The 22,483-nt window shown below is 39.9% G+C and overlaps 1 protein-coding gene across 1 annotated transcript in view; it reads left to right on the forward strand.

The window, feature by feature from the left end:
• The window catches only part of UGT8 (UDP glycosyltransferase 8), a 44,310-nt gene extending 23,401 nt beyond the window's left edge, over positions 1-20,909 (forward strand). The window contains exons 2-5 of the mRNA XM_065405658.1: positions 7,988-8,130; positions 12,906-12,982; positions 17,248-17,467; positions 20,546-20,909. Of these exons, the coding sequence (XP_065261730.1) occupies positions 7,988-8,130; positions 12,906-12,982; positions 17,248-17,467; positions 20,546-20,909 (804 nt within the window). The remainder of the gene's footprint in view (positions 1-7,987; positions 8,131-12,905; positions 12,983-17,247; positions 17,468-20,545) is intronic.
• Positions 20,910-22,483: the final 1,574 nt, after the last annotated feature.

A 22,483-nucleotide genomic window follows, 5' to 3' on the forward strand; every position in this document is an offset into this window, starting at 1 on the left:
GGCTCAGTTCATATTCTGTTTTTTTAAATTCTAAGTGTTAAGTTGCACGTCTTATATATTTTATAATATGCATTAATAACAGAGTAATAGAAAATACTACATTTGTGCAGTGTGGCTCTGTTAATGTTTAGTAAACATCCATAACTGATTTGCATGCTTCATTTTGTAACCTTAATGGTTAACACTAGTTGTTTGGATTTAATTTCCTACTTTTTAAATAAAAATACTAAAGAGATAATGGGAAAGGATTATATATATTTAAAAAAAAAAAAAAGAAAATCTAGGGGAAAGCTATTGCTTTAACTTTGCAAGGAGAGTGTGTAAATTCCGGTTCTGCATTTCTTCAGCCCATATACCTTCTGATTATTATTTGTACACAATATTTATATGACAGTAGTGCCCAGAGGCCCCTGTGAAGGTTAAGGCCCCATAGTGCTATGCAAACAGATTTAAGGACACAGTCCCTTCACTGAACAGTTTAGTATCTAAGAACACAATGTATCTGTTCTATTATCTGCAACCCATGCACAGCACTTCTAATTTTCAGCACCAGCCTGTGCTGAAAGGGGGGGTTGCAGTCCAGGAAAGTAGGACAGCAATACCCCTGAGTATGTTCCTTAGCTAGAGGCCTATGTAAGCCTTAAACAAATGGTATTAAGGTAAATCTGAATTCAGAAACCAGGATTCAGGCTCACCTGGACTTCTCCTGGGCTGGCACAGGTAAGAGCAGCCCCTTAGAGCTATTCCTAAAAGAATAAGATTGTTCATTATTATTTGGCATCTTAGGGGACCAACCAAGTTTCCAATGAAATCAGTGGGAGCCTTTTCATTGCATTAAGTAGTAGTTGGATCAGGCCTTAAACAGAATAAAAGACAAAGCAGCCATATAATGAGTTAGATGCTGTACAAAATTTTAGAAAGACAGTCCCTGTGCTGAATTGCTTAAAGCCCAAGTAGACAAGACAAATGTTAATTTTTGTTTGTATCTAACACCACTTGTATTATCTGTCTTGTCTCGTTGGACTTACCTTTGGTTTACCTTGTAACAAACACCATAGCTGTTCACTGCTGTTCACATATTGGAAGTCATGCATCCTGTCCAATAGGAACCAACTGTCTAATTCAGCCTAGCATAGATACTGCTGTCTAAGCTACTGTTAATGTTTCTTTTATTTACTTTGAAGCTCCTTAATTACAGAAGATAAACTTTTCAGGATTTCTCTCAAGGATATGACTTCCCGTTGCTGGAAGAGAAAAATAATTGAGCAATAGTGCCAGCTATGGTGTTTGTTATCTTTGTTACCAGGGAAGCCTGCCATGTTTGGAATTCTGTTGCTTGAGATCAGTTAAAGTAAACACTCCGTGCCAGTGTCCGTGTCACACACCGTCCTCTTCTGCTTGCGTAATGACATTGGATTGAAGGGGAGAAGCACAAGGTTGCCTAGTTGTAACATCTAAATCAAAGACTATGGAGATATGGTTGACACTGTATAAGTAGGGCCCTACCAAATTAACGGCCATGAAAAATTACCTATACTAATTTACCCTATACTATATAGATTTCACAGGGGAGACCAGCGTTTCTCAGACCTGGGCAGCCAGAGACTGGCAGCTGTTGGCTGGGTGACTCGTTCTGAAGGCAGTGCCCTACCAGCAGCAGCCGCGCAGAAGTAAGGGTGGCAATACCATACCATGCCACCCTTACTTCTGCGCTGCTGCCTGAGTGGCCAGGGAGTGGTGGCTGCTGACAGAGGGTTCAGCTCTGAAGGCAGCAGTGCAGAAGGGGGGCAATACCATACCATCCTTACCTCTGCGCTGCTGCTGGCAGCAGCTCTGCCTTCAGAGCTCAGCTATCAGCCAGCAGCGCAGAAGTAAGGGTAGTAGTACCGCAAACTCCCCCCCCCCCCGACAATAACCTCGTGATCTCCCCACAACTCCTTTTTGGGTCAGGACCCCTACAATTACAACACTGTGAAATTTTAATTTAAACATCTGAAATCATGAAATTTACAATTTTTAAAATCCAATGACCATGAAATTGACCAAAATGAGCCGTGAATTTCGTAGGTAATAAGTATAAGCAATGCAAAGTTCCTGTGGTCTCTCTCTTTCTCTCTAGTTCTGAGCATAATACTTTGCATTTCTCTAGTGCCTTTCATGAGATCTCAAAGTGCTTTTCAGATGTTAATTAATTAATTAATAAAGCCTCAAAACATCTTTGTAAAGTTGGTATTCTTACGTCCATTTTCTCTATGGTGAAACTGAGGCGTAAAGAGTTTAAATTAGCAGCTAAGGTAAAAATAGAACTGAGATCCTCTGACTTGCTGTCTTGTACTTTGGATACTTAGAAAAATCCCAATTATAAGAATACATATATACTAATAGAGTTATATCACTGGCCTCCTGATCAGAAAAAGGCCACCTGAGTGCACAGGCCATCTGAGAGCTGTAAGGGAAAATTAAGTAGGCCCAAACTTTGACCAGGATAACTTTAATTAAAATAACTGTGTACAAGGGGCAGGAGGAAAGAGAGAATGAAAAATGTCAGTCTTGTGAAATGTAACTGTAATCGCTAGAAGCCTTAACCGCAAAAGTACAACCTGTGAATAACAGGAAAAGTTTGCTAGAGAAACACCTGTGAATAACAGGAAAGCTTGTTGCTTTTGTATTCCTTATAAAGAGCTGGTTTTCTGTTTAAAAGTATGTTACAAATGAAAAGTGTGTTTGACTAAATGTGGTTTTAAGCTATATAAGCTTCTGTGTTCCTTTGTTAGACAGACCAGCTAGGCTGGCTGTGTCTCCCTGCATGCTTGTAATAAAGTGGGCCTCAGGCTGTTCTGATCCAAACACAACGTGTGGTTAATTTTTCCACCACAGTGCACAATCTCAAGGGAAGTCAAAGAGACCTCTAAGTCTTTTAAAACAATAACAATGGATGACTTCAACTAACAATATATCAACTAGTCATATGTCATAATTGGACAGGTTTAAAGATGCACCTTACACAACACCTCACATTACTGTTTCTGGAACAGCTTGTTCTAGAACACACAAGAAGGAGAGGCTATTCTCAATTATGCCCTAAACAATTATATAAAAATTACCACAATTTAATTACGTTCAGCATTTTCAAGGGAAGAATTATACCAAAAATTAGCTCTGCAACACTAAAGATTAAAAAGGAGGGCTTCCAAAAAATGAGGAAAGTAGTCAAAAAGATCAAAGTATAGAAATTAAAAGTCTTACACTCAGCAAAGGATACAGTAACAGTCACAAAAGGAATGCAAACCCCCAAACAAAAAAGAATCAGGAAGGCAAGGGAAAAAATATGGTTAAGTGGCAAGATGTGACTCAAACAGGCATTCTTCAGAAAATGGAAATCCTTTTTGCATTGTGTAGCAGGAGGCAGTTCACTGGCCACTGGTACACGTGCTGTATTTTATTGGATGTTAGTTTTTGTGGTGTTATGTCCTAATATGTTAGTAAATTATATTTATGCTGTTTGGGCTGCTGTTGACAGAACAAGCTGCACAGTGTTAACAGCCCATTTGATTTTCCTTTTACTCAATTCTCATGCCCATTTCCTATTGCTGTGTGGGAATTGTAATTGTGGGCCTTATAATAAGTCTTATGTAGGGTTACCATTCGTCCGGATTCCCCCGGACATGACCGGCTTTTAGAGTTAAAAATAGCATCGGGGGGAATTTGCAAATGTCCGGACTTCCCCCCCCATGCAGAGCCCGCGTGGCTAACAGGGCAGCCGGCCGGATGGTGCCACTTACATGGGGCTCCAACAGCCAGAGAGAGCCCCTCCTCCGCTTCCCCCTCCTCTCCCCTGCAGCTGAGAGCACTCCCTCCCTGCATTCGCAGATCACCAGCTGGTCGTTCGCACAGGCAGTCTGGAGCTCCTCCCCCTGCTCCTCCTCCCCAGCACGCTGGTCTGAGCAGCAGGGCCAGGGGGTCGGAGAAGGGGCAGGGAGGTTCTGGAGTGGGCAGTCAAGAGACAGGGAGGGGGGGGGTCGGGAGTTCGGGGGGGGGGCTTTCTGGGGGTGTGTGGATAAGGTTTTGGGCAGTCAGGGTACAGGTAGGGGGTAGGGTCCGGGGAGGCAGTTAGGGTGGGGGGGGTCTCAGGAGGGGGCAGTTAGGGGACAAGGAACAGGGAGGCTTAGGTAGGGGGTGGGGTTCTGGAGGGCAGTTGTTAAGAGCAGGGGTCCCAGGAGGGGTGGTCAGGGGACAAGGAGCGGGGGGGGGGTTGGGAGTTCTGGGGGGGGCTGTCAGGGGGCGGGGTGGGGAGAGGGATCGGAGCAGTCAGGGGACAGGGAGCAGAGGGGTTTAGATGGGTCGGGAGTTCTGGAGGGGGCTGTCAGGGGGTGGGGAGTGGTTGAATGGGGCGTGGGAGTCCCAGGGGTCTGTCTGGGGGTGTGGATAAGGGTTGGGGGAGTCAAGGGACAGGTAGGGGGTAGGGTCCTAGGGGGCCAGTTAGGATGGGGGGAGGGTCTCAGGAGGGGGCAGTCAGGGGACAAGAGGCAGGGAGGCTTAGGTAGGGGGTGGAGTCCTGGGGGGCAGTTAGGGGCAGGGGTCCCAGGAGGGGTCAGTCAGGGGACAAGAAGCGGGGGGAGGATTGGGGATTCTGAGGGGGGCGGGAAGTGGGAGGGGCAGGGGCGGGGCTAGGGCAGGACAGGGGCGGGGCTCCTCCCGTCCTCTTTTTTGCTTGCTGAAATATGGTAACCCTATCTTATGAAAATAGTAATGAATCATGGTTCCAAGAAATTAAATAGCATTCTGAAGACTAGGATATCTGTAAGGCATCGGTATCAGTTTACAGCACTGCCTGACATCAGTTAGGATCTAAATAGGATTTGAGTTTGTGTTTCCAAAAGCAAAAGGCAAGTCTATTTAGCACACTGGCCTCCTGGTCTTATCTACCTTTTCGTGATATCCTGATGACATTGTTCTCGTGTTTGTTTTGGATTTCTGTTTAGTTAGCAACTCTTCTTTTTCTGATCTACAGAGATAGTTTTACTCTGACTCTGCAGGGCTTTGCTATCACAGTATTCTTGGGAAGTTTTATCTGCTGGCTTGGGGTTATATAAACTTTATTTCAACAAAGTCAACTGAGGGGTTCAAATTTTGCTGTCTCTTTTTTTGTAGTTTAACTGTTACAGTAAATAGGCAGATGACCTGTAATGGAAGAAAAAAGACTCTTACTGTGGAATTCCAGTGAAAACTAATACTGTACATTTCAATTGATTATTTTACACCCTGCATCAAAACCCGGGATCAATCAATAAGGAGTTTTCCTGTGCTTCCTTCCTTTTGTTTATACAAACACCAGCTTGACCTTATTATAAGTTTTCTCCTGACTATAACAAGAACAGGATAAATTACTTAATATCAATTTTGTGTTCTGGAGGGGAATGTGTCCAATTCTGAACTCTGGAAGACTTTCTGCACAAAATTCCATCCAAAAAAATCTGACTGTTTCTGTGACTCCACACACCAGTTGTATTTTAAAATTACTTTTTTAATATTAATTACCTGAAGCTGCTAACAGGCTTTTGCTTATTGTATTAAAAACTAAGAGTGCAATCCTGACTCTGTTGAAGCCAATGGCAAACCTCACATTGAATTCAGTAGAGCCATGGTTTCACCTTACTTGTTGGTGAAAATAAACATTCATACTGTTGCTGTTTTTCTTATGATTAAATCCTTTCCAACAAGTGACTGATGAATTGTGGAACCATTCTGATATCCATTATGATGAATTGTTTGGGGAACATTCTATTGCAGGCTCTTCTTTAATATCAGTAGTATTTTCTGTCACATGCTTCTATAGTAATATATTATATTTGAAAAGTAGCAGTTAACATTTCATGTAGCATCCAATAAACTTATTAGCCACTGAAATACTACCTTTCATAAAAGGTTTGATGCTGCTTTGCAAATATAACCATTGAAAGTTCCAGTCAGTGCCATAAAGTTCTGCTGATTGTGGAAGTACTGTCACCTTTGCCTCCTTACACAGTAGATTACAGATGGACTGCTACTTGCAATGCATTTGGAAAGGGAAAATGACCTTGTCTTAATAAAAATTAGCATGTGTTGTATTGTTCATTCTCTCTCTTTCTCTCCCTCTCTCTCCCCTCTCTCCCTCTAATTGCCTCTAGTTATCAGCAAATTGAGTTTATTTGATACAACTAGTGGAGACTGGTTTCTCCACTGACTGAGAATGTGACAGTGTTGTTACCTAAAACATTTTCAAAATGTAAATCCCTCTCCCCTGTTGGCAGGTGAATATCCCACAGTAAAACCGGCATGTCTAATGCCTAGTGGGCACAGATTACCTCACTGGTTTATGAGCTACTGCCATGCCTAGGGGAGGGCTGATTTAACTTGGGTTCATTAGTGGAGGTACTGAATCATTCCCTCAGGCAACTGGTCCATGCCCTCTTCCCTGCCAGTGCCACCTGCTTTTGGTGATGGGCAGATCATCTGTGCGTCCCTTGGTGGAGAGGTGACTTTCCATTATTGGAAGCCCTGTGCCCTGAAATTCTGAAGGGCAGAATCTGGCTTAACCTGGAGATGAATGGGTGCTTGTGCAGTACAGTAATTACAAGGCTTTAATTGTGCTATGTACTAGAGAAGGCATCCCAGTCTGTGCTACTGTTCTTTCAGTAGATAGTGTTAGGATGATTGATTTTTTTTAATCTGACAGCATATTTCCTCATGTAATTCATTGCAGATTCACAACTTTTATTAGCTTACACTGCAGGGTGAATCTGAAAACCCCTTAAATTCCTAAGCGATAAAAGTATGTGCACTTTCACCTCTTCCACTGTTACGTTGCTTGTTAGAGGTGTGTATAGTTTTTGCATGAAGGGGTTCTGCAGAAATGCCATTGCAAGCGGCTTGCTGCTTAGAGAACATTTAGAGGAACTAACGAAACAGTGGTAAAACATATGAGTACAGTGTAAGAAAACTGACTATTTGCATATTGTATATCTTGTATCATATATGTACTTTAGTGACAGAACTGAAGAAATTTGCCTTTGGTATATTTGTATATTTTAATATAGTCTTCATAGTGAAATTCTGATTTAACTGAAGTCAATGGGGGGGTTTGCCTTTGACTTCAATGGTGTCAAGATTTCAGCTTTGGTTTTTAACTTGTGTAGAAGGTTTTGATTGTTTGTTTTGGGGCAGTGTTATTTTATAATATTGTTATTTTATGTCTTTGGAATGCTGCGCATGGCTATCTAAATAAACTAAAGAGGCGGTCAGTGAAGTTCAAAGGTAAAGAAGTATCTAAGCCTAGGATCTGGCTATTCCTAGTGATTGCCAAAAATAAAATAGCTTGTGAAGTGAACATTTTGTTGTTCAGTACTGTTAACTCCAGTTTTATAAGAAGAAATTATCTGTTTCTCCAAATCCCTAGTTCTCTACTCTTTTGTACTTATAACAACCTAATAAAATATCTTTGCCCTTTAAAAAAACCCTCTATTTAAAGTTCCTTCCCTTCTTTGATTAAGGCCAAACCTCGGATTCTGGAGTTTAGTTTAGGGTTTTATTCATATGTTGCATATACCTTGCTATTGTGCATTTGCAGGCACATGAGCTGATTTTTCAAAATACACAGCTATGTGTACCTGTCTATCTGAGATCAGATGCAAATCTGCTTCTATATGTAAACAATATTTGTTACCTTAACAAATTAGGAAAGAATCTCTTGACCCATTATATTGGCTGTTAATATAAAGGCTTTAATTAAACCCAAAACTAGGGATAAATTTAATATTAATAACTTTCAAAATATCAGTTATGTAGTCTGAATCTCTTGGATATTATACTACCTAATTTCCAAAATTCAAACGCCTCATGAAGCACTGCTAAGCTGTGCAGTGACAGACAGACAAATTTCCAGTATGCAATGGTAATTTTATTCTGATGCTTGTTTTACAATGCTCAGTGCAAATGTTTGTTTCCACAGGATCTTCAAACATGGGTGAATGGTGCTAATGAAAATGGCTTTGTCCTTGTCTCATTTGGAGCTGGAGTGAAATATTTGTCAGAAGACATAGCAAATAAATTAGCATATGCCCTGGCAAGACTTCCTCAGAGGGTTATCTGGAGGTAAGAACTACAGTATAATACATGTCTGAGGTAGATTTGAAGGTTTCTCACCTCATATTTGGACTGTCCTGGTTTGGAAGCAAATTGAATTTGAGACACACAATGTAGATAGGCAGGATAGCAGGAGGGACGTAATTCTTTCATGAAAGGTGATATTTATTGCCCTTTTTTAACCTCCCTCCCCACTTTCTCACAGAAGCTGGATTTGCAGCATTGTCCTTGTAGTCAGAAACACAGCAGTCTCCTAGCAGAGTGCAGTTCAGGTTATAAGCACTGGGATGTAAGCCAGAAAAAAAAGATAGAACAATATGAGGAACTTTTTGAGGGTATGTATAACATAATCATTTGAGGCTTTTTAACATCACTGCTAGCTAAAGACCTCATATTAGGAATTGGGAATGACATTATCCTATTGACTTCATGTTGGGGATGGGGCCAGGGAAACAAACATGACAGGAAGGAAGGAGAAAGGGCTGTGTGTGAACAAGAACCTTTGTTCAGGTAGGAAATTCTTGTCCTCTGAACTGTCTTTCTCTCTCCTTTGTCTCCATTTGTCTCAATCTGTCTGTCTGTCTTCCTTGCCTGCAGCTCCCTGTTGTTTGTTTTGCCCTCATCCTTGTCTTTATCTTGCCTGTTAAACACAAAGAGGGAAAGAGAAATATCTCTCCCTTTGCTTGTCTGGAGTGATTAGGAGATCACATGGATGTGGAGACTCCTCTGTCTAAGCATAAGGCATCCTCACAATCTCACTTGGAAACTTAGAAATCTCCCCCAGGTCTCAGACTGGACCATAGGTACTTGCATTCCTTAGCTTGCTGTGTAACAATAATTAGGTAGGAGTGGGTGAGAAATTTTGCATTTCCAGCATCTCCTGGTTTGAGTTATAGAGCCACTCCCTTACTATCAGTGACAGCACTTTTGTTAAATGCAAATGTTTGACAGCACACAGCAGTGCAACACAACAATTTAGAACAGGAAATGAAGAATATTAATCCTGAATCTCCCTTCTGGAGTCTGCTCAGGATGAGGGAGCAGCACTTTATTTAAAATATATCAAATTGCCCTTCTCCAGGAGAGCAACATTTCATTACCTTCTGGTAGCTGTTGTTCCTGCTGTAGTTATGTATGCTTTATTTATTCTTAATTCTTAATTATCATTATTACTAAACAGCATTGAACTGAGTGATGCAGTGTTCTGGCCCCTCCCTGTCCCTTTCTTTATGTTTAAGTTTTATTTTTGTCTCAAAAGTGACAGACTTTGCACAGTATTCTACAACATCATTGCCCGTAAGAGAAAAAACACCAAGAGGGCACAGATTATTTAGAAAACAACAAACAGCCTGAGCATAATGCTTCTCACTCTAACTCACCCTCCCCTTAGGGAACTGTTGGTGTTCAAGAAGGCAGCAGGTTCCTGCAGCAGTTAATTTCAGCTTGAGCTGGTGAAAATGGCCAAAGACACAGCGTAGACCAGCTCTGCCCTTTTATAACCTCCCAGTCTCCTATGTCAGGAGACTCCCTGATCAACCTTCATAGGTGATCACAGACCCCTACCAGCTGACTTGTTGCTAGATGACCTCTTCCCTGACAAACTAGTTCTCCTGGGCAGGAGGGAAAAAAAAGAATATTTGGACCAACTCTATTTACCAGCTTATCTCTACTAAATAGCTTTTGGCGCAATATTACAAGGGTGCTGGTCCAGTAATTTTTTTCTTTTGTGGGATGGGTGAAAAAGAGATGAATAGCAAGAGAAATTATTTACTGTTTTCTTGCTTGTCATGATCTCCACTTCAGTTTTAAACACTCAAGTAAGTGAACTGATTTTCAGAAGAGCTGAACATCCAGGTGCTCCCATTAGCTTTACTGGGAGCTGCTTAGTCCTCAGCACTTTAGAAAATCAGGCTACTTAATTAATGAGGTGCCTAAATATGAATTTAGGAATTTTACTTTACATACCCATGTTCTTCTGATCATTCACCTATGGAAGTCTCTTCCTGAGTTTGAAGTGGGTGTGCTGTGCAGAGGGCAGTGGAAGCGTTTCAAAGATGTACTGAAAGTACGTTTTAAAAAGGGAGGCACCAACCCAAAAGACTGGGAGGACTTGGCGCGGAACAGAACACAGTGGCACCACACCATACACCAAGCCACAGGGGGAAGTCACTTTGAGGAGAACAGACGTGCTCATGAGACAGAGAAGTGACAAAGGAAAGAAAGGCCACAACAGTCCAGCCAACAACTATGTCTCCTCCAAGATTACACCTGTCACTTCTGTGGGAAAATCTGCAGGGCAAGAATTGGGCTCCTCATCCACTTAAAAATTCACCAATGAACCCCCTTGGCAGACATCATCTTCACATCGAGGGATAGCCGAAGAAGAAGTGGATCTTGTATAACTGACCTTTTAAGTAGAAAAATACTTCTGCTTGTCATTACTCTTTTCTGTGTTAAATGGGGAAAGAGAAGGAGTATGATAAATAAAATTACTGTTAGGTAAATCTCTTTTATTGCTTTCCTATATATATTCTCCGTCAAATTGTAGCCAAAGACCATGACATAGTTTATTTTTTACTTTATATATTTTTGGTAAATAGCATAGCTTTTTAAGAAATGCACAGAATGTGCAGCCTAAATAGTACAAGCCATGCAATGGTGAATTATTTATTTAACTGGTAACATGAGGATGTTCCTTCTTTTCCAACTAATAACTATATTCTGGGTGAAATAAACTCTGAAATCAAAGGTCCTTAACCCAAGATATGGCTGAGCAAACAGGGAGCTTCCCCAAGTAGTTATGTTCTGCTTTCTCTCCCCCCTCTATTAAATGTGTTATGATTGACTGCTATAAATCCCTAAGCACCTTCATAATTACCAATCCATAATCCTACAGGTTGGGATTTTCAAATCAGTTTAAGGGAGTTAAGACACCCAACTGCCATTGAAAATCTTAGCCACAGTAAATATGGCTGCCTCTAGTTCTGATTCCCTGCCTGAACCCTAAGTCTTTGTATTAGATTTTTGCCCCTTGGGGAAGTCTAAGCCCTCTCTCCCCTCTTACCACTGATAGTAATTCCTTTTAAATAGTTTTTATTGTTAGGACCTAGGGGAGGTTGCATGATTGCAAAGGGAAGTCACACATTGAGCTGTGTTTGTTATGGATATGTTGATGGGGAGTACTGAGTAGAGGGATTTATATAGTAGTAGCCAGTCAGAGTAGCTTTATTAATATTTTCTCATTCAACAAAATGCCCATAGAGAGATTATACAAACCTTCTGCTCTATTTAATAATAGACTTCAGCTTATCAGAGTATTAGGGATACACCGCGCCTCAATGGGTCACAGCTGAGAATACCAGATTCAGGACAAACTGCTGAGAAATAGGGCAGACTCACCCCCCAAACTGGTGGTTATTCTATCATTAGATTATACCAAGCCATTAACAAAAGTAAACTTCTGTCTCTGGTTAACACCGGTTAACAAGAAGTCAAAAATGCAGTCTCCTTAGGCATTCCAGCACTTATTTCACCACCCAGACACTAGATTTTATGATGAGTGGTTATTGATAACCAGTTTAATCAAACAAAGGGTTTTTCTTATCCCAAGAGATCAGCCACATACCCAGGTCAATATATAACTCAGATCTTACCCAATAATCATGCTGTTGCCAATCCTTTAGTAATTAAAATCCAAAGGTTTATTTATAAAGAAAGAAGAGGAGAATTAAAATGGTGACAGAAATCATACATACAAGTGATTGCAAAGTTCTTCTATCAGATTTGAAGCAGTGATGGAATAAACTGCTTGTTTGCAAAAGTCTCTCTGGAAATTACTCAAATGGCTTGGGGGTCATCAAATCCTTGTTTAGAGCTTCATCCAGTCCAGAGAAATGAAGCAGGAAATGAAGACAAAATGGAGATGTTCCAGGGTCTTTTATTCCCTATATCATGTGACTGGAATTTTACTATCCCAAACAAAGCTCACAGTCTCAGTTTGCCAAAAATTACAGGCAAAAGATGGAGCCCAAGGTCACATGTCAAGTCACATACTCTTACATGGCTTTGATGACTCGCAGGAGCAGCCATTGCCCACTTGCAGGCTAAGGCGTTCACAGGAAGACTTGCTGGGTGGGATAAGCTTCTTCTGTGCCCCTTGTGAGAGTCAATTGCCTTTGAATGGCCATCAACACAAAGTTGTCTGGCTTCAATGATGATTTTACCTGGTGGGTGTTCCCCCTGGAACAAACACATTTGGGATATAGATCTATAGCCAGTATTCATAACTTCAGATACAGAGATGATATATGGATTTAAACAGAATAATCATCTTTAGCAAATCATAGCTTTTCCACTGACACCTTACATGACATACTTTATACAGGGTTTGTTGCATTGTCTAACAGTGGCAATATCAATTATATAAATGGTCATGTTTCAATCATACAGCATCACACAGGGATTTGTATGGGTATTAAATAAAAAACTATACTGCCATTACGCAAATCAGACACACATATTTATCTGTCAGCCAGAGTGTAGGAAAACTAAATAACTGAAATTACTCTGTAGTTATTGGTCAATTACTTTGTACCATTGGAACTGTCTGACCTGCTGACACAACTCCAATTCCATGTAATGGTACATAAATAAATCCTTTCCCCAGGTGAATGACTGTTTTTAATATTCAGGGATCATTTGATTTGAATGTGTGTTTCAAGTCTATCAGTTTCAGAACTTTTGAGAATTTATTTTGAAAGATTGCTGTCTGCTGTGCATTTTAGGTTTTCAGGAAGCAAGCCGAAGAATTTAGGAAACAATACAAAACTCAGAGAATGGTTACCACAAAATGACCTCCTTGGTGAGTACAAAATGTGGTGAAAGCTTGCTTTTTTTTAAATCAAAGTATATCCAGTTGACAGTGCTGTAAAATTTGTTATTTTAAAACAACCAACTTCTATACCAGAAATAGTGCGGTAAGAATGTAGAACTCAGAACGAAGTCAAGGTAAATAAATCACTTTTTATGCTCTGAGTGCAAAAGAAAAGTAATAATCCTGTGCTAATTAGTGAAGTTTGTCATATGTTGAGAATATAACTGAAGGAGAAAAAACCAGACTTCCATTTTCAGTTGCTTACAACTTTCTGAAAAGTTCTCCATTCCATCTGTAAATTTTCCATGGTGGTTCTCAACCTAGAGGGATTTGTTTGCTTGTTTTCATGTTTGCTTGCTTTTTTGCTGGGGGAGTTTCAACAAAATCCAAACCTTTAAAATTTGAAAATTTAAATATGCCACTTATCTGGAGGACTTCTCGTGCTAATACTTTACAACCAACCAAAACCTAATTGAGCTCAGTGTTTAAAATCTCAAGGAAAACTTTTTCAGAACATTATGACACTAAAGATCAGGTCCTGCTATCTTTCCTCAGTTTCCCCATCACTAAAGTGGTAATTGATTAGTTAATGTTTGTACAACTCTTTGAGTATATAAAGTGCTAGCTAAGGCAAATTGATTATTATTATCATTGGGTTGTCATAATAGTTGAAAGACATTCATTTTTGGTTAAATAATCAAATGGCTTGAAATTAGGACCTCCAAAAGAACCAAAGACGGTGCCATCTTTAGTTAAGCGCTTACAACATCTATGGTGTCTGACAGTTGGATTGCTGCAAAGATAGTAATGATGTTCCCAACAACTGAAAATAATCAGGCTTTGACTCAGTCAGTGACTTTTATTAGCCAGAATTCTGCAAGAGAATTTGTACCTGGAAAACCACCCAGGAATACCCAAACACAAAATTTGATGAATTTACTAATGACCCTTCAGTCATCTGGCAGTTTCTCTTACACAAAACATTGCCCATCTTCTATGTTTCTGAACACCTCCACAAATGCATGTGCCTGGACTGTCGTGTAAAGTCACTACCATAGCCATGGCTTTTCCTCAAAATTAAACAATTTTCTTTCTTAAACACAAGGGCTAAACTAAGTCAGGTGTATCTTCAGTGGCTGTTCACTGTCTTCCCTAGTCAGATAAAGTGTAAATCAATAAATTATTATTATTTTATTTATTTATGCATTTATTATTTGTATTGTGGTAGTGGCTAGAGGCCTGGCCCCCTAAGGGTGGGCTCTATATAAGCACAAAACCAAAATATGTTCCTTGCCCCAAGGAGCTTATAATATGTTACACGTTTTATTCCTTTTACCTCAGTATAAATCCCTTTATCAGTCCAACAAAACATAGTCCTGATCCAAAGCCTTTGAAGTTGGTAGAAAAAACTCCTATTGAATTCAATGGACTGTGGATCAGGCCACATCTGAGCAAGGGGAAACCTGTGATCTGTCCGCGCCTATATGTACGTACTATACCGGAGAAGACACAAATTCCTTGCTAAAGTTGGGATGAAAGAGGACCCCAGTGGAGTCTGCTTTAAAGCTCCTGTCTTGAGCCCAGACCATCCTCTTGGTCAGAATTGCTGAGATCTATAAGATCACTGTCCTTCTCTCCTTCCCCAATCTCATCTCTATGGGCAGGTCTATACTTACTTCCTGGTCTGGCCGTAAGCAATCGATCTTCTGGGATCAATTTATCGCGTCTTGTCTAGACGCGATAAATCGATCCCGGATCGATCCCGGAAGTGCTCGCCGTCGACGCCGGTACTCCAGCTCGGCGAGAGGAGTACGCGGCATTGACGGGGGAGCCTGCCTGCCGCGTCTGGACCCGCGGTAAGTTCGAACTAAGGTACTTCGAATTCAGCTACGTTATTAACGTAGCTGAATTTGCGTACCTTAGTTCTAAGTGGGGGGTTAGTGTGGACCAGGATGTCTTTTCCTAATGGTTGGTTCTATTAAAACTAAGATGGCCAAGTAGTAGGTAATTCATAGAACTTCATTAGCCCACCTCCAAGAGAGCTGAGAGGATTCAAGAGATAGGATTTATTTTACATTTCTTTTAGTTTCATAGCTGATTTAAAAAAAATACAGGACTTTGTGGCCTTCATAAATGGGACAACCGCACTGAAGAAAGCTTTATATACTGCAAAAGCTATGCAATCATGAGATAATATTTTAAAAAGATAAGTCACTTATGTAGAGATTTACTAGAATCATGCTATCTTGGAACACTGCTCACCTGTAACTATTAGTAAGTTGAGTACTATATGATGTTTGCTTTACCAGCAAACACTTCAAATATCCAGTCTTTGCTGATGTTTTCAGTGAAAATTCAGAAACATACAGACACACACACAATTGATTGAAACCTGAGGAATGTGTATGTGTGGCAATATAGTTATATATTTGCTGCTTGTTCCTACCGAAGCATTATCAGGCATAGGATGTGGATTACAAATTGATAACAAACTCTCTCAGTTTATTTATCAGGGTATTAAGCCATAGCTGTGTTATCTAAGCACCTGAGAAATAAGAAGTCAAACAACTGTATCTCAGACATAATAGTTTCTTTTTAAAGAATGTTTAAGATTTATTCCCATGAGCTTTTTTACTTTGTGTCAACAGTGTATGAAAACACTGCTGAGCTTAGGACCCAATGAAAGCTTATGGTTGCTTCTAGGTTACTTAGAAGTTGTTTGCAAAACAATGCCAGTCTAAAGATTCGTTCTGAGGAGTAACTTATTAAAAAGTAAGTAAGTAAGTAAGTGGGTGGGGGTGGGTGGGGGAGAGAGAGAGAGAGTATTAATTATAATGTAGTGATGAGGCAAATACGTTTTAACTAAACTAATTTTGTTGTGGTAACCACATTGCACTGAGTAAGTCAAATTCTTCTATTTAATACAATAATATATTGTTACTGTTACAGTCAGACCATTTTACCCCAAAGAAATTAATTATTCTGTCACTAAAGACTCCTATTTTTTATGAATGGAGGTAGGCTGTTCTCAGTGGTGGCAGATGACAGAACAAGAAGCAATGGTCTCAAGTTGCAGTGGGGGAGGTCTAGGTTGGATATTAGGAAACACTATTTCACTAGGAGGGTGGGGAAGCACTGGAATGGGTTACCTAGAGAGGTGGTGGAATTTCCATCCTTAGAGGTTCTTAAGGCCAGGCTTGACAAAGCCCTGTCTGGGATGATTTAGTTGGTGTTGGTCCTGCTTTGAGCCGGGGATTGGACTAGATGACTTCCTGGGGTCTCTTCCAACACTAATATTCTATGATTCTATGAATTCTTGGGGATAAGGGTTCTCTCCTTGGTTCATTTATAATGCTAAGTTAGCATGTACCAATGGTAATAATCAACAACAGTCTGTTAAAAGTAATCAGCTTTTGTCCCTCATGAAACTGATGTTTTATTTAGATAAAAGTAAACACAAGGCTTTACAGGATGCTCCAATTCAATCCTATTATTCCTTCAACTTTTCCAGCAAATCAGAGTAACCTGAAACCACTCAGTGCTACTTTCCACTCTAAACAGAAACCTGAGGAAAGGATACCTGGAATGTGCATCTTTGTGCTGCTCTGGGGATACCATGTGAACTTAACTTCAGGGTCTGCTAGAGTCGACCTAGTCAGAATCCCTCAATATCACACTTACCAGTTATATTAATTATTTTAAACCATGTGTGTGAAATGAGATTTTCATTTTGTTGAATATATCCCACCTTGTATGTTGGACTACAAGGAATGAGAAAACATCGATTGCAAAATTTCTATGACCTCAATTCAAGGAGGTACTTGAGCACATATGTAACTTCAAGCAATTGTGTGCACTTCCTGAACTGAAGTCGTAGAAATTTGAAAGGAGCTGTGATATACTCAGATTTATTAAACCATTTTATACTCTGCCTCACAAAATCTTATTTGAAAAAATCGTTCAAATTGGTTTGGACAAAAACAGAGGCTTGGAAACTAAGGATAATGATAAATGGCAATATATTAATTTGGCAGAGAGAAGCATCCAGTAGGAAGCTGGTTTTGTTTAATCTATTCACCAATGAATTGAGAAAGGGTTTAAAACAGCACACTATCCAAATAATACTTGATTGGGAAGAGTTGCTGGATGTGATAATTGTTCTTTTCTATTTCTAATTTCAGTAATTTTATGATACATAATATACATATTTGTAAAGCATTTTCTTTCCTTTACTTCACTTTTCCTCTCTGTAGGTCATGCTAACATTAAAGCCTTCCTTAGCCATGGTGGTTTGAACAGTATTTTTGAAACCATGTACCATGGAGTGCCTGTGGTGGGAATTCCCCTCTTTGGAGACCACTATGATACTATGACCCGAGTGCAGGCCAAAGGCATGGGAATATTATTAAACTGGAAGACAATTACTGAGGATGAACTATATGAAGCACTGGTGAAAGTCATTAATGATCCCAGGTAAGGAAACGTTGTTGTTTTTTTAATTGTCATTAGGTTAAATCTTTATGCAAATGAGGATTTGTATGCACAGATATTTACGCAAATGGAGATTTCTGCACACAGCTGAGTTCCTGCCTGGTTGTCCAATATGCACAAAGAAGTACAGGCATTATGGATACACAAAAAGTCATTCCTTTAAAATGTGGTCCTGTACATAATGCAGACAAATCTTTCCAATAATTAGTATTCTATCTGCCATATTAAAAATCATTATCCTCATTTACTTTTCTTGTTAGCACGTACAGTCACCAGATGAAGATCCCTGACCATTAATCCTATATTTTTCAAGGACAACAACTGGCCCTTTCCCCACACACTTTATCCTTCTCTGTAAAGCAAAGCATCTGTATATCTGTCTTGATGGAATCACTATGAATCAGTAGTAACATGTAGAATGGTCATTTTTTGCTGTGTTGACAGAGAGGTTTAAACATATTTTATGCATATACTTGGCTCTATCAGCTGGAATATTTGAATTGTAGCTGATCCAAAATTGTTGTCTGGGTCCTATGGTATAATGGATACAAAAGAGTAACCTTGCCTTGTCTGCCCACAGCTTGGTTTAGAATAAACACAAGGTTCTCTTTTCTCATCCCAGAAGCAGATTTATCTTGGGGCAGAGGTGTGTCATTCAAGCTGATCAGTAAAATATTATCATCTCTACAAAGAATTATGAATCTGAGGTCTTGAGTTTCTCTCATAATTCAGCTGGACTCAATAATAGCCTGGGTTCATAAGCTGGCTTCTGTGTTGGCATGTCTGGAACTACAATGGTCATGTTTTCATCTGCAGACACTTCAGTTTGGCACATGTATTAGTCACTTCAGTCTGATTCTATTTGCTTACCATTACTCTTATATCTGAAGTCCTCTCTCACTTGGTGGCTAGAGGACAAGTCTTTCTGGCTGAATTTGCTCTTGGATGTTCCCTTAATTTACACAGTTGTCATGACAGACACTTTGGATGAAGTGTCCACTAGTCTTGTAGCAGAGAGCGCTTTCTCTTTTGACAGGCTGGAGACTGGATGGCAGGGCTGGCGCTTCCATTTAGGCGACCTAGGCGGTCGCCTAGGGCACCAGGATTTGGGGGGGCGGCATTTTGCCGCCCTCGGCAGCAATTCGGCGGCGGGGGGTCCTTCCACGCTCCGGGTCTTCGGCGGCAATTCTGCAGCGGGTCCTTCACTCGCTCTGGGACCCGCCGCCGAAGTGCCCCGAAGACCGGGAGCGCGGAAGGACCCCCCCATCGCAGAATTGCTGACGACGACCAGGAGCGCGGAAGGACCCCCACCTAGGGCGCCAAAAACCCTGGCGCCGCTCCTTCTGGATGGTCTGGCATGTTATTACTATTCAGTGACAGGATGAAGGGCAAGATATTAAGGATCCAAAGACATAATAGCACCACAGAGGCACATGTAAACAGAGTGGCATGGAGAACATTGATGGGGCAGCCAAAGACTACTCTGTCTCTTGTGCACAGAAGAAATTAACTGTTCCTATTGACCTTTTATATTGAGTGAGTCTTGCATTCTAAGAAAACACTAACTGATTCAGAGTCACTGTCAGCCAGGGGAACGGGAATATCACCAGTTCACATCTACGATGATTTGTCAAAAATGCAGAATCTGTGAAAGGGCCCTGATGGCTTCCCAAACAAACAGGAAGGCAGAGGTATTCTTTTTCAGATTTTAGAGACCTTTATATCTGGGGGTTCCACCAAGCATATGGCTTCTCTTCTGTCTCCATCTGCAGGGTAGAAGAAGTTACACCCACTCTGGGCTTGCAGAAAAGAACCTGGAGAAGTCACATTAACAGATAATAAATTACTATAAGCTGTTAGCAACCTGTGGTGAACAAAAGCATGTTGGTTTTATAGCATATGATTGCGTGAGCGATTTCACTTAGTCTTGTTATAGTGACAAACTCATGCTGTCATCAGGACTATTGCCGTTGATGACAGCTCACATTCTCAAGGAGTGTGCCTGTGTTCACACTATAACTAATGTAAGAAAATCAACTACTAAACCCAGTGATTATAGTACTGCTAAATGCTACCTGTTGTCCCATGGTACTTAAGAGGAGGAATATTCATATATTAGATCCTTATTCCAAATGCATGTTATCATTTGTAGCACATAGACTATTCCTAAATTAAATAGGTGAATGTTCTAGCTAGTTGTCTAGTGCATTACACTGTAGGAGCTTTGGACACAACTTACCGAGTTGATAGGGACAGTGTCTGTGGGTGACACTTTTATTGTCTTAGGGCAGGACAATGCTATGAGTAAATAAAATAGTCAGTAGGAGAAGGGTATTAATGAAGGAAAAAATACCTACGTAGGAAGTTGCAAAGGAAATCTCATGAATCCCAGTTACATCAGCCTTCCACTGTACAGTTATCTGATTTGAGGAGGGGAGGTCCCCATTAGTAATCTGTTTGTCCTGAAATAAAGGGAAAAGGGAATCCCCATGATCAGGGCATTCTGATACTAAAAAATAAATTTAAAAAAATGCATCCCAAACATGAAAGATCTAGTGTCAAACAATATAAAAATCTGTTCAGACTATATTAGAGACAGAGTATAAATGAACAATATATTGGACAGAGTATGTGTCTATTTTAGTGGTGTGGGGGGGAATTCCTCTAATTTGTTTTGTTTATTTTTCAGTGTGAATAAAATTCACCCCATGTAGAAGGCCAACAGAAGGGCAATGCATCACTAAAGTCCCATTTAAACCCTTCTGCTGGCTCTCTGCATGGGGTGAATTTTACCTCATATTAACATGTGTACAGATATAAATGTAGGTACAACTATTGTCAGTATTTATTTTTCTCTGAATACTTTTACTATTGAATTGAAGAGGACTCACCTGTCCTATAGTGCATCTCAAAAACCTGCTGTTCTTTGTCATTTTCCTACCAAAATACCCCACTCAATATGGAGAAATTCAAGTACATCTCTCTGTTCACATGGACACTTGTCATTTGAGAGCAAGATAATATTTTTAATTTGTCACATTGTTTGCTTCTTTCCCGCAGCTACAGGCAACGGGCCCAAAAGCTGTCTGAAATTCACCAGGACCAACCCGGGCATCCTGTTAATCGGACAGTGTACTGGATTAATTACATCCTCCGACACAATGGAGCACAACATCTACGTGCTGCTGTTTACACCATCTCTTTTTATCAGTATTTCTTACTGGATATTGCCTTTGTTGTACTACTTGGTACTGCCTTATTTTACTACATTTTGGCCAGGATAGCAAAGTTTATCCACAAACAAAGCAAACATCTTTGGTCAAGTGATGAACATAGCACCATTAATGGACATTACCACAACGGGATACCAAATGGCAAATACAGAAGAAATGGTCACATTAAACATGAAAAAAAGGTGAAATGAGCCAACTACCCCATGTACAGTAATGAATCAGATCAATAATTGAATTTTATCGTTGTAACTTAGTCTAACAACTACTTAAAGTAAAACATCAGTAAACAGTTCTAACTCTCCCCTACAGTATGTAATCTTATATGATGAGATTCTACAGAACTAAGAAACATCTTTAAAAAACAAAACAAAAAACACAACCTAAAATGCAAAATGTATTTTATTCTTAATACGGATGCAGAGAGGTTATTTTGGCACTGAAGTTTTTAGAAGCCTTAATTCTCTGAAGTAATTCAATGACCATATTTATGATTTCCCAGTTTTTAAACCTGAATGTGTGTGTCCCAGATAAGGAAAGGTTTCCTTTTACTTGCAAAGATTTTCTTATTTTTATTTTAAATATATATATATATCCCTCTTTTAGCTGAGAGAATTTTAGACCTAGCTCTGTGTTATATTTGTTAAAGGTTTGACATGTTGCCTAAGAATGATGTTTCAATAAAGTCATCTTTCCCAGTGTTTGACACGCAGCAATTAAGTTGCAGATTGAGAATGCAGCCATAAAAAAGAACTTTCTCAAAACTGAACATTGAAGAAAAATGGTAAAAATATGTACTGCTTTCCCCCCTGATAGGCTATATAACTCTTCTGTTCTTTGCCATTGCTTTAGAGAAAGGGATTTTGATTAATCTAGGATAAGTTGTAAATTTTATATTTATGTATGTTTTATTTTTATTTTATTTTATGGGGCTTTATTTGCCTTTCCCTACATAAATAATTTATTCCACTGGAAGAAATGTAGGGGAGTTTTAATTAAATGAATAAAATGGCTGTGTGGTTAGAATGCATAATTAAGAAAAATAAATGAAACTCAGAAAATTTTTTTTGGCCCTGAGCTCAGTGCAGAAGGTTTGCCATGGCCCTTGAGCAATGCAGAAGCAAACCATTATTTGGGGTTTGTTTAAGAAAAGTTGAATATCTTTCCTAATAATAATTATTATATTATTAAGTTTTTTTCTAAATCACAGTGTTGTAGATGTTCTCTTTCAACAGTTCTATCTGGAAAAAATATTAACTTATGTTGGTCTGGACCACACAGTGCCTGACATAGTTGCCAACACTAAAGTCTCTGAACATGGGATGGGTTCTCTGGGTTGGTAACCAATGCATGTTTAGAGGTTTTATGTCATGCGTGACATTAAACCTCGCAAACCAAACACAGTGTATAGAGATTGTCTTTTCTGCTCTCCACTATGGCCCCATCCCTCAACAATCTCTGTCAATCATTGTAGCTGACATGCGACTTTTCTGGCTTTGAATGGAGAGTGGGGATGCAGGGCACTAGTCATGAAATCAGAGCTGTCTTGCTGAACCAAAGTTGGCAACTATGTCTTATTTCCATGTCATTCTGTTTACTTGGAATTTGCACTACACATGTTGTGAGTGTATGCATTGTTTATTTATAGTTTGAAATCCCACGAATGACAGAGGAAGGAAAGAAGCCCATTTATCTTGTGTTGTTCACTAACATGGGAAGAGTTGTGAAAATGACAGAATGCTGAGATCATCTTCATACACAGTGACAT

This window comes from Emys orbicularis, chromosome 5 (genome assembly GCF_028017835.1).
Source record: "Emys orbicularis isolate rEmyOrb1 chromosome 5, rEmyOrb1.hap1, whole genome shotgun sequence".
Lineage (NCBI taxonomy): Eukaryota > Metazoa > Chordata > Testudines > Emydidae > Emys > Emys orbicularis.